Source organism: Canis aureus, chromosome 9, assembly GCF_053574225.1.
Source record: "Canis aureus isolate CA01 chromosome 9, VMU_Caureus_v.1.0, whole genome shotgun sequence".
NCBI lineage: Eukaryota > Metazoa > Chordata > Mammalia > Carnivora > Canidae > Canis > Canis aureus.
In genome coordinates this window covers 71,607,370-71,622,258 of record NC_135619.1, presented here as the reverse complement: position 1 = coordinate 71,622,258, position 14,889 = coordinate 71,607,370, and the positions used below count along the sequence as shown (strand labels likewise).

At 40.8% G+C, this 14,889-nt stretch overlaps 1 protein-coding gene across 4 annotated transcripts in view; it reads right to left on the bottom strand.

Moving 5' to 3' along the window:
* Positions 1 to 14,889, bottom strand: part of EML1 (EMAP like 1) — a 189,301-nt gene that overhangs the window by 54,704 nt on the left and 119,708 nt on the right. For all 4 annotated transcript variants that reach the window (XM_077910576.1, XM_077910577.1, XM_077910578.1 and 1 more), the window contains exon 3: positions 8,503 to 8,638. In XM_077910576.1, the coding sequence (XP_077766702.1) occupies positions 8,503 to 8,638 (136 nt within the window). The remainder of the gene's footprint in view (positions 1 to 8,502; positions 8,639 to 14,889) is intronic.

Genomic DNA, 14,889 nt, shown 5'->3' with positions numbered 1-14,889 from the left:
GGTCCAGCACTGAGCGGTGCATTTCCAAATGGGTATTTCTAACAAGTATAACCATTTTTCCAAAGGACTGTCAGCTGTTATTTTGGAAGTGATAGATGTTTTCCACCCTATCTTACACTTGGAACAGAGCTTTTTTTTTTTTTTTTTTTTTTTTTTTAAATAATGCTCTGTTTTGTACCAGTTTTGTTCTTTTGATCTCTCTTCTCACAGCTCTGCCCTATTGTAAACTTCTACTTAGGAGCAGAAAGAATGAGTGATTGTCCTTGTTTTGAGCCAGTGGAAATGTTATTCTATTGTCAGCTTCAGCATCCCCACTGAGCAAGGTATGACCTACAATGTCTTCCCCGGATTTTCTGCCTTTTTTCCTTTGACTAATGGAAACAAAGCTTTTCCCAAGGATTCCAAATCAAGCCCCCAATCGAAGTCTTAATTGGCAACACAAAGCACCGCCGCTGGGCGCTGGACAATTTCCAAAGGAGATTTTGTTCTTAAGCACTAGGCTGAAAAAACCCCAGAGAAAAGAAAACAAACATATACCCATCCGCACACTGCAGATGCCCCAACTTGGTTAATTTGGAACTCTGATTACAGAAAAATTCCCGCGTGATTGTAAACATATTTGAAATGTCCTGGAAGCAATTTTAATCCTAATATTCAGAATGCCCAGCGTGCTTCTTGCTCTTTTCAGAATTCTCTCCTAATGAGAGATCTATAGGATCTTGACCACAGAAGAATAATTAGATGCTACTGTTTGGGTTTCCAACGTCCAAGTGGATGGGAACTCATATCCATGGAAGCCCATAAAAGCCAGAGAAAATAAATGAATCACTTATGTTCTACCCTGAAAACCAAGAGTCTTGGACACTCAATCTAGAAAACCATGAATTTCTGGTTGGCTGCTTGACAACAGTTTATCAGATGAACCAAATTGATTATTCTGCAAATTAAAAAAGTGTCTACAGAGGCCTTAGAATATTCTGGAAGGAAGGTTATTGTTTAAATGTTAATATGCATACATGTACACATGCACACAATATGATGGCTACAAATAACCAGCCCTCCTCCCTCCGTCCCTCCCTTCTTTCCTTCCTTTCCTCCTAAGAAAATCCTGCTATGAGCAGTCACTAACCATGAGTCCTTGCATTTAAGGCTGACACAGGGGGCAGAGGACCAGGCCTCTCTGCTCACAGCACATGGCCGGCTTTGTCCCTGGAGTCCAGCCCCTGCTGCCCCTTACTCTCAGGCAGTCCTATTTCAGACTTGATGCCAGGAGTCATTGCTGCTCCATCAGCACTCATAGGGGCATCTCAGAACCTCATTGCTCCTGATAGTAGAATGCAGAGAACGTGGAGCATGCAAGAGGGATTATTTCCAAACAGTAATTATATCAAGCATTTTTTATGAGTTGATGTAAGTGCTGACCTGGACACCTTGTGGGAAGCAGCCTAGCACCGTAGAGTTAGGAGTGTGAGCTCTGGATGCACAGAAATCTGGGTCTGAGCCCTTTCTGAGCTCTGTGCCGTGGGACCTGTGGAAGTTACCACACTTCTCTAAGCTTCAGTCTTCTAATAAAATAGAAATAATAATATGTACCTTGTGAGTCATTCTGAGGATGAGTGATACCAGGATTAAAAACCTGGTACTTCATAGCCTTCTTGTCATTGAAGAATGACTTTTGCCGTCATCACTGACTTATAAGGGCTCGAGGTATGCATCTGATTCCATAGCCCAGCCTCACTTCTGCAGTCAGTTTCAGAAAACTCATTCCCCAGCCTTACTCTACTCTACCCTGAATAAATATTACAAATGCTAGAACTGAAAATATAAAGTGCTGGGAATTCTAGCGATAGTGCCAATTAATCCTATGAAGTCTAAGAAAACTGTGAACAGTCTATAAAGTGAAGGGCATTACTATACTACACCAAAGTTACTTTGGACTAAACATGAGACTTCTACAAAATCGGAGAGCAAGAATGCTGGACATAAGCTCTCATGTAATAAACTGATAACTAAAAATTATATTTGCATTTTAATTTTTACTTTTATTTTTTTGCTCTGAAATTTTTAAAATTTTACTTAGATTCCAAGTATAAGAGGTATAAACAATAAAATTCTATTTTATCCAAGAATAAAGGGAAAGAATCTCCTTTTTTGATTACTAATTTGCTCCTTTTTAAATTTATTTAAAAGATTTATTTATTTATTTAAGTAGTCTTCACATGCAATGTAGGGCACAAACTTATGACCTTGAGATCAAGAGTTGCATGTTCTACTGACTGAGCTAGCCAGGCACCACAATAATTTGCCATTTAAAAAAGTCACTCTTTGGGGGTGCCTGGGTGGCTCAATTGGTTAAACACTGACTTCAGCTCTGGTCATTATCTCAGAGTCATGACTGAGCCCCACATTGGGCTCTGCACTGGGCATGCAGCCTGCTTAAGATTCTCTCCCTCCCCCTCTGCATGAGCTTGTGCACGCACACTCTCTCTCCCTCAAAAATAAAATAAAAAGTCATTTTTGAGATGAAACATCTCGCTCCTGATCAATGGGTCAAAGAAGAAATCACAAGGGAATTTAGAAAATATTTAGAAACATAAAAATAAAAGCAAAACATACTAAAACTTATGGGATACATAGAACACAATACTAGGAGGGAAGTTTTATAGCACAAAAGATGTACATTGAGAAGGAGAAAGATCTCAAAACAACCTACCAACAATCTAACTTTCTGTCTCAAGGAACTAGAAAAAGAGAAACTGAAACAAATGTTAGTGAAAGTAAGGACCTAATAAAGATTAGAGCAAAGATAAACAAAACGGAGAATAGAAGTCTAGGGAGAGGGCAGCCCGGGTGGCTTAGCAGTTTAGCGCCGTCTTCAGCCCAGGGCATGATTCTGGAGACCTGGGATCAAGGCCCACATTGGGCTCCCCTGCATGGAGCCTGCTTCTACCTCTGCCTGTGTCTCTATCTCTCCCCCTCTCTCTCTGTCTCTCAAGAATAAATAAATAAAATAAAATCTTAAAAAAAAGAAGTCTAGGGAAAAAACAATGAAACTATAAATTTCTTTTAAAAAGGTCAACAGAATTGACAAATCCTGTTAGACTAAGAAAAAAAAGAGACCCACAAACTAAACTTAGAAATGAAAGAGGGGATATCCCAACCAATGTGAAAGAAGTAAAAAGATTTCTATGAGACTACTATGAGCAATTATATGTTAACAAATTGGATAACCTAGAGGAAATGGATCAATTCCCAGAATCGTACAACCTACTAAGACTGAATCATGAAGAAATAAAAACTCTAACAGACCAATAACTAGAAGGAAATTGAAGCAGTAATAAAAAAATCTCCCAACAAAGAAAAGCCCAGGGCCAGATGGCATCACTAGAGAATCCTACCAAACATTTAAAGATGAATTAATACCAATTCTCCTTAAAGTCATTCAAAGAATTGAAGAAGGCAAGGGGTAATTCTTCCTATCTCATTCTATGAGGCTAGCATTACTCTGATACCAAAACCAGACAATGAAACAACAAGAAAAACTCTAGACCAATATCCCTGATAAAGCTTGAAGCAAAAATCCTCAACAAAAATACTATCAAACTGAATTCAACAACATATTAAAAGGATTTCAGGAGTCCCTCCTTATCCACAGGGTATGCGTTCTAAGACCCCCAGTAGAAGCCTGAAACTGTGGATAGTACCAAACCCTATTTATACAGCTTTTTCCTATATGTACATATCTATGATAAAGCTTAATTTATAAATTAGTCACAGTAAGAGATTAACAGCCATAATTAATAATAAAATATAACAGTTGTAACAATCTGCTGTAATAAAAGCTATGTGAATGTAGTCTCTGTCTCTCAAAGTATCTTATTATACTCTACTCATCTACAATAAAATGCCTATGCCACGATAAAATGCCTATGTGATGGGATGAAGTGAGATGAATGAGGTGGGCACTGTGACATAGTGTTAGGCTACTATTGACCTTCTGGTGATATGTCAGAAGGAGGGTCATGTGCTTCCGGACTGAGGTAGATCATGGGCAACCGAAACTGTAGAAAGTGAAACCTTGGGTAAGAAGGCACCACTCTATGTACCACAACCCACTAAGATCTATACCTGGAATACAAGGATGGTTCAACATATGAAGATCAATGTAATACAACACATTAACATAATGGAGGACAAACACCACATCACTCTTTAACTGATGCAGAAAAAGCACCTAACTCAACATTCTTTCATGTTAAAAGCTCTCAACAAAGGGGCACCTGGGTGGCTCAGTGGTTGAAGGTCTGCCTTTGGCTTGGGTCATGATCCCAGGGTCCTGGGACTGAGTCCCTGCAGGGAACCTGCTTCTCCCTCTGCCTATGTCTCTGCCTCTTTCTGTGTGTATCTCATGAATAGAGTCTTTTTAAAAAAACTTCTTAGCAAATTAGAAATAGAAGGAAATTACCTTAACATAATAAAAGCCATATATGAAAAGCTCATAGGTAACACTATATGCAACAGTGAAAGACAAAAAGCTTTTCCTCTAAGAACAGGAACAAGGCAAGGAGACCCATTTGTACCACTCCTGCTCAACACAGTACTGGAAATCCTAGCCAGCACAATTAGATAAGAAAAAGAAATGAGGGATCCCTGGGTGGCGCAGCGGTTTGGCGCCTGCCTTTGGCCCAGGGCACGATCCTGGAGACCCGGGATCGAATCCCACATCGGGCTCCCAGTGCATGGAGCCTGCTTCTCCCTCTGCCTGTGTCTCTGCCTCTCTCTCTCTCTCTGTGACTATCATAAATAAAAATTTTAAAAAAATTAAAAAAAAAAAGAAAAAGAAAAAGAAATGAAAGGCAATGACATTAGAAAGAGAGAAGTAGAGTTATCTGTGTTTGCAGATGACATGATCTTACATGTAGAAAACCCTAAAGATTCCATGCATATAAATATTTTTAAACTAATAAACAATTTTAGCAAAGTTGCGGGCAAAAATCAGTTGCATTCCTATACACCAACAATGACTAACACACAAAGGAAATTAAGGAAAAATCCTATTTGGTACAGAATCAAAAAGGATAAAATAGTCAGGAATAAATTTAACCAAGGAAGTGAAAGACTTTTACACAGAAAACTATGAAACATTGCTAAAAGAAATCAAAAGAAGACATAAATAAGTGGAAACACATCTTATTTTCATGGCCTAGAAGACCTAATATTGTTAAAATGTCTATACTACCCTAAATGATCTATAGATTCAACAAATCCCCTATCAAAATGATTTTTTTTTGCAGAAATTTAAAAAATCTTAAAATTTAAAAGGAATTTGGAGGGACCCCATATAGCCAATAGTCAAAACAACCTTGAAAAAGAAGAGCAAAGCTGGAGGCCTCAAACTTCCTGATTTTAAAACAGGTTACAAAGTAACAGTAATGAAGTTAGTAAGGTGTCTTTATTAGCACAGAGACAAATATAGATGAATGAAACAGAACGGACAGCCCAGAAATAAACCCTTGAGTATGTGGCCAAATGATTTTCAGCAAAGGAGCCAAGACCACAGGACAGCAAAAGGACAGTCTTTTTCAATGAATGGCAAAGGGAAAACCGAATATCCACACATAGAAGAATGAACCCTTATCTTAGACAATACACAAAAATGAACTCAAAAGGGATTAAAGATCTAAATGCATGACCTAAAATCATTAAACTCCCAGAATAAAACACAGGGGAAAGTTTCAGGATATTGCATTTATCAATGATTTCTTGGATATGGCACGAAAATTAAAAATAGACACTTGGGACTACATCACACTTAAAAGTTTCTGTGCATCAAGGAAACAATTAATAGAGTGAAAAGGCAATCTATGTAATGGGAGGAAATATCTGCAAATCATATATCTAATATGGAGCCACTTTCCAAAATATATAAAGAAATTCTACAGTTTAAGAACAATAACAGAAAAACAAATAATTTGATTAAAAATGGGCAAAGAGGGCACCTGGGTGGCTCAGTTGGGTGTCTGTCTTTGGCCCAGGTTGTGATCCCACATTGAGCTCCCAGCTCAGCAGAGGGTCCACTTCTCCCTCTCCCTTTGCCCCTCCCTCTGCTTGTGTGTTGTGTTCTCTCTCAAATAAATAAATAAATAAATAAATAAATAAATAAATAAATAAATAAAATGAGCAAAGGACCTGAATAGACATTTCTCCAAAGGAGATACACAAATGGCCAATAAACATTAAAAATAAAAAATATGCTCAATATCCAGCTACCCAGCTGGCCAGTCAGTAGAGAGTATGTGACTCTTGATCTTGGGGCATGATCACGAACTCATGAGTTCGAGTCCTATATGGGTCATAAAGATTACTTTAAAAAAAGGATGCTCAATATCACTTATCATATGAAAAATGCAAATCAAAACCACAATGAGATAGCATTTCATATCCATTAGGATGGCCACTAGCAAAAGAACAGAAAATAACAAGTTTTTGGCAAGGATGAGAAGAAATTAGAACCCACTAACCTTGCACTGTTGGTAGGTATGTAAAATGGTGTGGCCATTATGGAAAACAGCATGGCAGTTCCTCAAAAAATTAAAAATAAAATTATCTTATGACTTAGCAATCCCATTTCTGGATATATTCCCAAAAAAAATTAAAAGTAGGATTTTGAAGAGCTATTTGCACAGCCATATTCATTGTAGCATCATTTATAATAGCCAAGAGGTGGAAACAAACCAAATGTTCATTAACAGTTGGATGGAAAAAGAAAATGTGGGGTATGTGTATGTTTCTGTATTATGCAGCCTTAAAAAAATAAGGAAATCCTGGGATATGCTACAATATGGATGGACATCAAGTGTATCATGCTAAGTAAAATAAGGTGGTCACAAAGGGACACATAAATACATTATGATTCCACTCATATGAAGTATCTAAAGTAGTCAAAATCATAGAAACAGAATGTAGGAAGGTGATTGCCAAGGGCTTGGGGTAGGAATTACTATTTGATGGGTAGACAGATTTGATTTTGCAAGATGAGAACGTTCTTCAAACTGATGGTCACCAGAGGGGAGGTGAGTTGGGGCTGGGGGAAGTAGGTAATGGGGATGAAGGAGGGCACTTATTGGGATGGGCACGGGGTGTCATATGGAATGGCTGAATCACTATACTGTACACTCAAAACCAACATAACACTGTGTGTTAACCATACTAGAATTAAAATTTAAATAAATAATTTTAAAAGGAAACAGAAGAAAGATGAAAAAGTTCTTGAGATCTGCTGTGCAATGTGTAACAGTACTTGACACTACTGAATTGTACACTTAAAAATGGTTGAGATGATAAATTTAATGTTACGTGTTTTATAACAGATGGCAATCTGAATCCTAAAATAAAGTCAGCCTTGGCAGTCTTCGACATCTAGACGGGGGAAAAAAAAGATAGTCCATATCCACTGCTGCCAATTAGAATCCAGAAGGTCACTTTACATTGATTAGAAATAATTGATTCAAGCAAGTATTAGATACGAAATGAGGCTAAGGATTTCAACATTTAAGTTTTAAAATGCCCTGCAAAACCAATTTTCTTAAAATTCACAAACAATAAGTACATGAAGCTCTATCTGATAAAAATACAATGCAAATTCGCTTGTTGAGGGATGGTATAAATGCTACATATTTGAAAGAGAAGATGGGATCTCTATGTCTTCATCGAAGTCACAACCCAGCATCTGATCTAATGCATGCGAGCCCACTGGAGGTGCCAGCATGGCCCAGAGCACCTTCCTGCTCCCTGGCCTGGCCCCTGTAAGTAGTTAGTACCATAATAAGCTCTATAGCTTCTATGGTTGGGCTCATAACAAGTTCAGGGGTAGCACTGCAGAAGGATTTCTTTAAGGTTTTCTAGACTATACCACCATCAGGTATTTAATTTTCTAGAGCCTAAAAAGTTAGAAAAGTGGCCTGGCATATAAGATACAAAATTTTAATATCCCAATCATGAAATTAGAGAGATGTTAAGAGCAAACTATGCTCTATCAGACAGACAACATTAATATCTAGAACTTTGCTGTTAAGCACCATTTAAAAGTAGGAGCTTATCTGAATTTTATAGATAAAAAGTTAAGGTTGGTATGGCAATCTGAATTTTGCTCTGTGCCAAGTATGAAGTTGGGAAGAGCATTTTTTTCTTTTTTTTTTAAGAGCATATTCATTTTTACACAGGTGACACTCTCATTTGTATTTTCAAGAGAACTCTAAGAGAAAATACAAAATGGCACACCATGGTGTTAGCCAATGAGATTTCAAAGACAGTAAGATTTAGTCTAAAAACAGCAGAATAATAAATTCATATAGGTCCTGAGAGGGCAACACACCAAATGTTGTACTTTTACAAGTTTTAATTCAGACAAGAAATTAAGAGGTGTCATATAAAAAGGCAATGTTTATTTTAAATCTGAGATGGAACCCCTTTCAAAGTTGGGTTCCGGCACTCTGTACCTACCTTTTGGTTGCAGCTGGCACAGCAGTTTCTTTCCTGGCCCCGGAGGGGGATGGTAGAGAGCCACTAGGTTTCTTTGGTAACACGGTGCCATTGTTGACAGTGGTCCTTAAAGGCAGGGTCTGTACCAGTGGTCTTGCTGTAAGACAAGCAGAAACGCAATCAGAACTTTCCCCTCAGTCAACGTAACTTTTTATGGAACTGAAGACAGGTAAGATAGAAAAGGATATCAATTTTAAAATACTGGCAGAACTGGCAAAGGTGCAAAGAGAATTCAGCAGAAATTTTCAACCAAGGTGCTGGAACAATGAACCTAGACAAAAACCTCACCCCTTACGCAGAAACTAACTCAAAATGGACCAAAGACCCGAGTGTAAAGTGCGAAACTATAAAACTTCTAGATGATGAAAACATTGGAGAAAACTCCATGTGACCTTGGGTTTGGTGACTTTTTAGATACAACACCAAAAGCACAATCTATGAAAGAAAAAAAAAATGATTGCTTGGCCTTCATTAAAATTATAAAAATGTTTGCTCCGTGAAAGACATTGTTACAAGGATGAAAAGACAAACCACGAACTGGGAGAAGATATTTGCAAATCACGTATCTGATAAAGGACCTGTATACGGAATATAAAAAAAGAATGCTTAAAACTCCACAGTCAGAACACAAGCAGCCCAATTAAAAAAATGGGCAAAAGATCTGAACAGACACTTCACCAAAGAAGATCTACAGATGGCAAATAAGCATATGAAAAGATGCTCAACATCTTTTGTCATTAGGGAAATGCAAATTAAAACAATAATGAGATATCTCTATACACCTATTAGGGTGGCTAAAATCCAAAAAACAAACAAAATAGCAATTGCTGGCCAGGATGCAGAGCAACAGGGACTCCCATTCATTGCTGGTGGGAATGCAAAATGGTGCAGCCACTTTGGAAGACAGTTTGACGGTTGCTAAATATAGTCTTACAATATGATCCAGTCATTGTGTGACGTTAGGAATTTAATCCACTATTTGAAAACTTATGTCTACATAAAACCTGCATTTAATATTTATAGCAGTTTTATTCATAATTATAAAAAATTGGAACCAACCAAGATGTCCTTTAATTGGTGAGTGGATAAACAACCAGACAATGGAATATGATTCAGGGGGAAAAAAAAAGCAGGGAAGCAATCCACGCAAGGACAAGGATGAGTCTTAAACCCATGCTGCTCAGCGAAAGCAGCCAGGCTGAAAGGCTACATTCTGGAAGATTCCATTTATATGACATTCCATAAAAGGCAAAATTACAGAGACAAAAACCAGATTGGTGGTTGCCAGAGGTTGGCCAGGTGGGGGTAGGGGACCGAATAGGTAAGGCGCCAGAGCAGGGTGGTAAAAGGATTCTGTATGATGCTGTATGGTGGCTATGTGACACTGTGCATCTGTCAAAACCTACAGACTCTTAGAGCACAAAGAATGAACTTTAATGTATGAAAACAAAAATCAGGGGATGGGGGAACCCATGAGGGATAAAAGAATCAAACTATACTACAAGTATGTGCTATAACCTCACGGAAGGGGGCAGGTGGGAAGGTGCGCGCATCTAAGCACTGTGCTTGGGTCTGTAACGTTGTTTCCCACAGGGCATGGTCAACACCTCTGAAACCACTATCATGAACCCTAACAGTGAACAATTAAGTAACAGCATGGAGGATGGTGGGGACCAGGCTTCTCGCTGTTGCACAAGGAGGCTACAGACATGCAAGGGTCAGGAGGGCAGGTTGCTGAATGGGCCAGGGGGTAGGAGACCTCAGTACAAGCAATGTTGAGCCTAATATAGCTACAGATAGAAAATTATATCTATGTATGTAAACATGGGTTAATATAAACACATTTCTTATTTTTTAAGATTTATTTATTTATTTTAGAACGAGAGAGAGTGTGCATGAGTGGGGGAGGGGCAGAGGGAGAGAATCTTCAAGCAGATTTTCCACTGAGTGGGGAGACTGACGTAGGGCTCGATCCCACGTCATGAGATCATGACCCATGAGATCATGACCTGAGCTGAAACCAAGAATTGGACGCTTAACTGAGTCACCCGGGCGCCCCAGTATAAACACATTTCTTAGCTCTGCCTTCCGAGGGTACTGTAAACAATGACACACCCAGCACCCAAATCCTAGTTTATAACACGATCCCATAACAACAAAAGAACAAGGACTTCTTGAGGGAATTGCCCTAACCTGGGGTAGGGGCAGGGCACGTACTTGAGCTTACAGTATCTTTACTGCCAGAGATTAAGGAAGTGCTCAAAAGAACCCCAAACCCTATACTGATGGGGCCAAGTCAAAGGAACCCAGGAGTCAACTGAAAGAGCTCCCCCAGTAGCCGGAGCTGGACAATTTCAGCAACAAAATACATAAAGTAGCACTGGATTAGAGCCTAAAGTATAAAATATCCACGAGTCTATGCTGATGTAATTACTGAGTAAATGATTAAATGGGCAAGAAAAGATACATCTCCTGTGCAAATTCCAGATAATTTATGTAGGTATTTCATCCTCAAGGACATGGAGCACAGAGGCACCTGGGTGGCTCAGTTGGTGAAGCATCTGCCTTTGCTCAGGTCCTGGGATGGAGCCCCGGATTGGGCTCCCTGCTCAGTGGGGAGTCTGCTTCTCCCTTTCCCTCTGCCACTCCCCCTGCTTGTGTTCTCTCTCTCTCTCTATCAAATAAATAAAGAATGAAAAGGTTTAAAAAAGAAAGGAGGTAGAGCACAGTCCTCTACTCCATGAGTGTGGGCAGCACAGCGACTGCCTTCTGCACAGTCCAGTGTGGAGGTGGGACGGAGAAGTCATGCCAATGTGGTCAAGGCTGGCAAACTCTATCCAGGCCAGCGTCATGGTGATGAGTCATGTCGACAGTTCGCACTCTGGATAGGATGTGACGGAAATGCACTGTACCTCTACAGTCCTCCGGACCTACTCAGCACACCCAAGTTGAAGGACAATGGATTATCTGATCAGGGCTCCTCAATACTGTCAAGGTCATCAGAAACAAGGAAAATCTGAGAAAATGTCATGTTAGAGGAGCCTCGGGAAACAGGATGACTGAATGTAATCCTGGATGAGATCCTGGGACAACAGAAAAAGGATGCCAGGGATAAACAAAGGAAATCCAAATAAAGTGAGCCTCCAAGTAAAAAAAAAAAAAAAAAAAAAAAGTATCACCAGAACTCCTGGGTGGTGCAGATGATTAAGCATCTGACTCTTGATTTCAGCTCAGGTCATGACCTCAGGGTCATGGGAGGGAGCCCTGATTCGGGCTCTATGTTAAGCGTGGAGTTTGCTTGAGATTCTCTCCCTCTCCATCTGCCCTGCCCCATCATGTTCTCTCTCTCTCTCTCAAATAAATAAACCTTTTAAAAAGAAGATAAAAAACAAAAATTTCTTAAAAATGTCATCATTGTGGCATACTAATGTAAAATGTCAATCACAGGGGAAACTGGGTGCGGGGTAGATGGGGACTGTCTGTACCATCCTCGCAACTTCTCTGTAAACCTAACACGATTTTGAAATCAAAAAAATTATTTGAAATGCTAGCAGAATTTATTTGAAATGCCAGGAGAATTTATTTTGTGCATCACAGAATTAAACCGGCCTCAATTTAGGTTCTTAAAGACAATGACAAAACTGCACAGAATGCCAAGGTTTTTTTTTTGTTTGTTTTTTAAAGATTTTAATTATTTATTTATTCATGAGAGACACAGAGAGAGAGAGGCAGAGACACAGGCAGAGGGAGAAGCAGGTTCCATGCAGGGAGCCCGACATGGGACTCGATCCCGGGTCTCCAGGATCACGCCCTGGGCCGAAGGTGGCACTAAACCGCTGAGCCACCTGGGCTGCCCCTGAATGCCAAGTTTTTAACACCCCAAAACTTTCTAGTCCCTAAGGCAGGGGAGCCAGGCTTCCCTCTTTTTTCAAATGTGACACAAGATGGCCAAGGGCACAGGCACTACCCCCAGCCAGAGCACCACACCTCCCGCCACCTCCTGTGCTCTGTCCTTCCCCACCTCTGGGGCACCTGCCCACTAGCATGATCCCGGGGTCCTGGGATCAAGTCCCGCATTGGGCTCCCCGCATGGAGCCTGCTTCTCCCTCTGCCTGTGTTTCTGCCTCTCTCTCTCTGTGTCTCTCATGAATAAATAAAATCTCAAAAAACAAACAAAAAAACAAAAGTCCTGATACCAAGAGAAGGCATTATGTTAGCATTTCTGAGTCACTATGAAGTTTTTATGTTTTCTTGCGTCATAACTTCAAAATTCAGTCTCATAATAACCTAGTTCTGTCCTTCTCCATAAAGGGCACCCAGGGCTCTGGAAGCTCATGAAAAGGCCAACTGCACGTGGCAGGCTCCCCACAGGGGGTGACAGGTCTTGTCTATTAAGCTGTACTAGAGCATCATCAAAAGCACACAGAATTCTTAAAATTCTGATGAGAAATCAGGAAAGGAAAACAGAGGATGGAGCGGGGGCATGGTGACCGCCCTCGGAGTGACAGGAAGTCGCAGAGACCTCGTTAGTGCTATGCACCCAGCTGGATAATGTCCTTGGGTTTTGTCGCCACTGACGTCAGCAGCAGCACCACCACTGCCAGCAGTGTGCCTACTAAGTGCTTATTTTGCACACGACACACCTCAGCAGGTTACTTCCACGTTTCCACGTCTAGACATGATTAGCCACGCAAGGAAGAAAGGCGGCCGCCATACAGGGAAAATTCTGGAAGAAAAAAATGCCTCCTAAGGTCCAGCGTGAACAAGCACCAGCCTGGATCGTGAGCACGGGAAGACATAAGAGCAGCTATAATGAGTCATTTGCAGACAAGCGATCTTTAAAACCGACAAGAAATAGCACAGGGAAAGGTTCAAACACAATTTCCCGCTCATCAGGTGCAAAGATAAATGACTCCTTTACTTCCACATGACACTAAGATATGAGACATTCTTCTGGTTCATAAAAGGGATTTTTTTAAATGACATTTTAATTGTTCCTAGGGGCAACACAGAGACACGTAGCACGAAAGAAGAATTCCTCAAATAAAAGGAGAGTGAATGATAAATGGTATGTATTTAGAACGCACTCACTGGAGCGCTACCAGGACGGTCGGAATCGCAGATCTCAAGGGAGACTGAGAAGCAGAGGAATGAGCAAATCAGACAGGACGGCCTCACTCTCGGGTCGGCTTACTACAGGGCCTCAGAGAAGTCCCTACCTTTCCGAGCCCTGGCTTCTTTGTAAAGGAAGGACAAGAGCACGCAGTCTGCAGGGCTGCTGGGAGGATCTGGAATGAGGAGTGGGGAGCTCTCCGCAGGGTGTCTGGGATGCAGAGGCCTGCGAGAGGCGGGAGCTATTATTCACGGCTACACCCAGATGACCAGATGCTTTTGGACATCAGGGTGCAATCGAGCCCCTGGAATGTGGTGTGAGAAGAGTTAGTGTAGTGTTTCAGTTATGGTTAGAGGCACCTGCAGGGGGATCGGACCTGCAAGTGCCCTCAGCCACGTCCAGCAGACACAGGAGGGGCCGAGGAAGACCCCAGAGGGTCCTCTTTCTTACTTGTGCCTGGCAAAGTGAGGGATGCAGGGGATGTAGGGGTAGGACCTCAGGTCTGGGCGTAAGGGCCAGGGCGCTAGAACCAGTGTGTCCCTGACAGGCAGTGACCTCAGGCTTCAATTTTAGTCCAAATGTGCTCTAGGGATGTCTCTTCCCACCCTGAAATCTGATCTTAATTCGTGTGGGAAGAGTGTTCTGAGTTTCTATGACTTTGCCACCCAGACTAAGTTCATAGAGAGACCCAACCGTGCACCAGGGAGCTGAGCCCCAGGGCTGAAGGGGACAGGCCCTTGGTCTTGCCATACGGGGAGGATTTAAGGCCAGTAGTTCCTTGGTTTACTATTTAATAGAAGGTCCTCAAGAAACTGCCAAGAGTTAAATTTCCTGCAAAATGACTCCAAGGCACAGTAACTAAAAATCTTAGACTCTAAGAAAAGTTATTTGCAATCTTAGGTCTAAAACATTCACAATGGGGCAGTCCTGGTGGCTTAGCGGTTTAGCATCTCCTTCAGCCCAGGGCATGATCCTGGAGTCCTGGGATCAAGTCCCATGTCAGGCTCCCTGCATGCAGCCTGCTTCTCCCTCTGCCTGTGTCTCTGCCTCTCTCTCTCTGTGTCTCTCATGAATAAATAAAATAAAATCTTAAAAATAAAATAAAATAAAATAGAATAGAATAAATAAAATAAAATAAAATAAAATAAAATAAAATAGAACATTCACAATGAAGCCTGAAATGAAATTTTTTTTTTCAGTCTTTCTAGGTAGTAGGATTGGAATACCCAGACTTC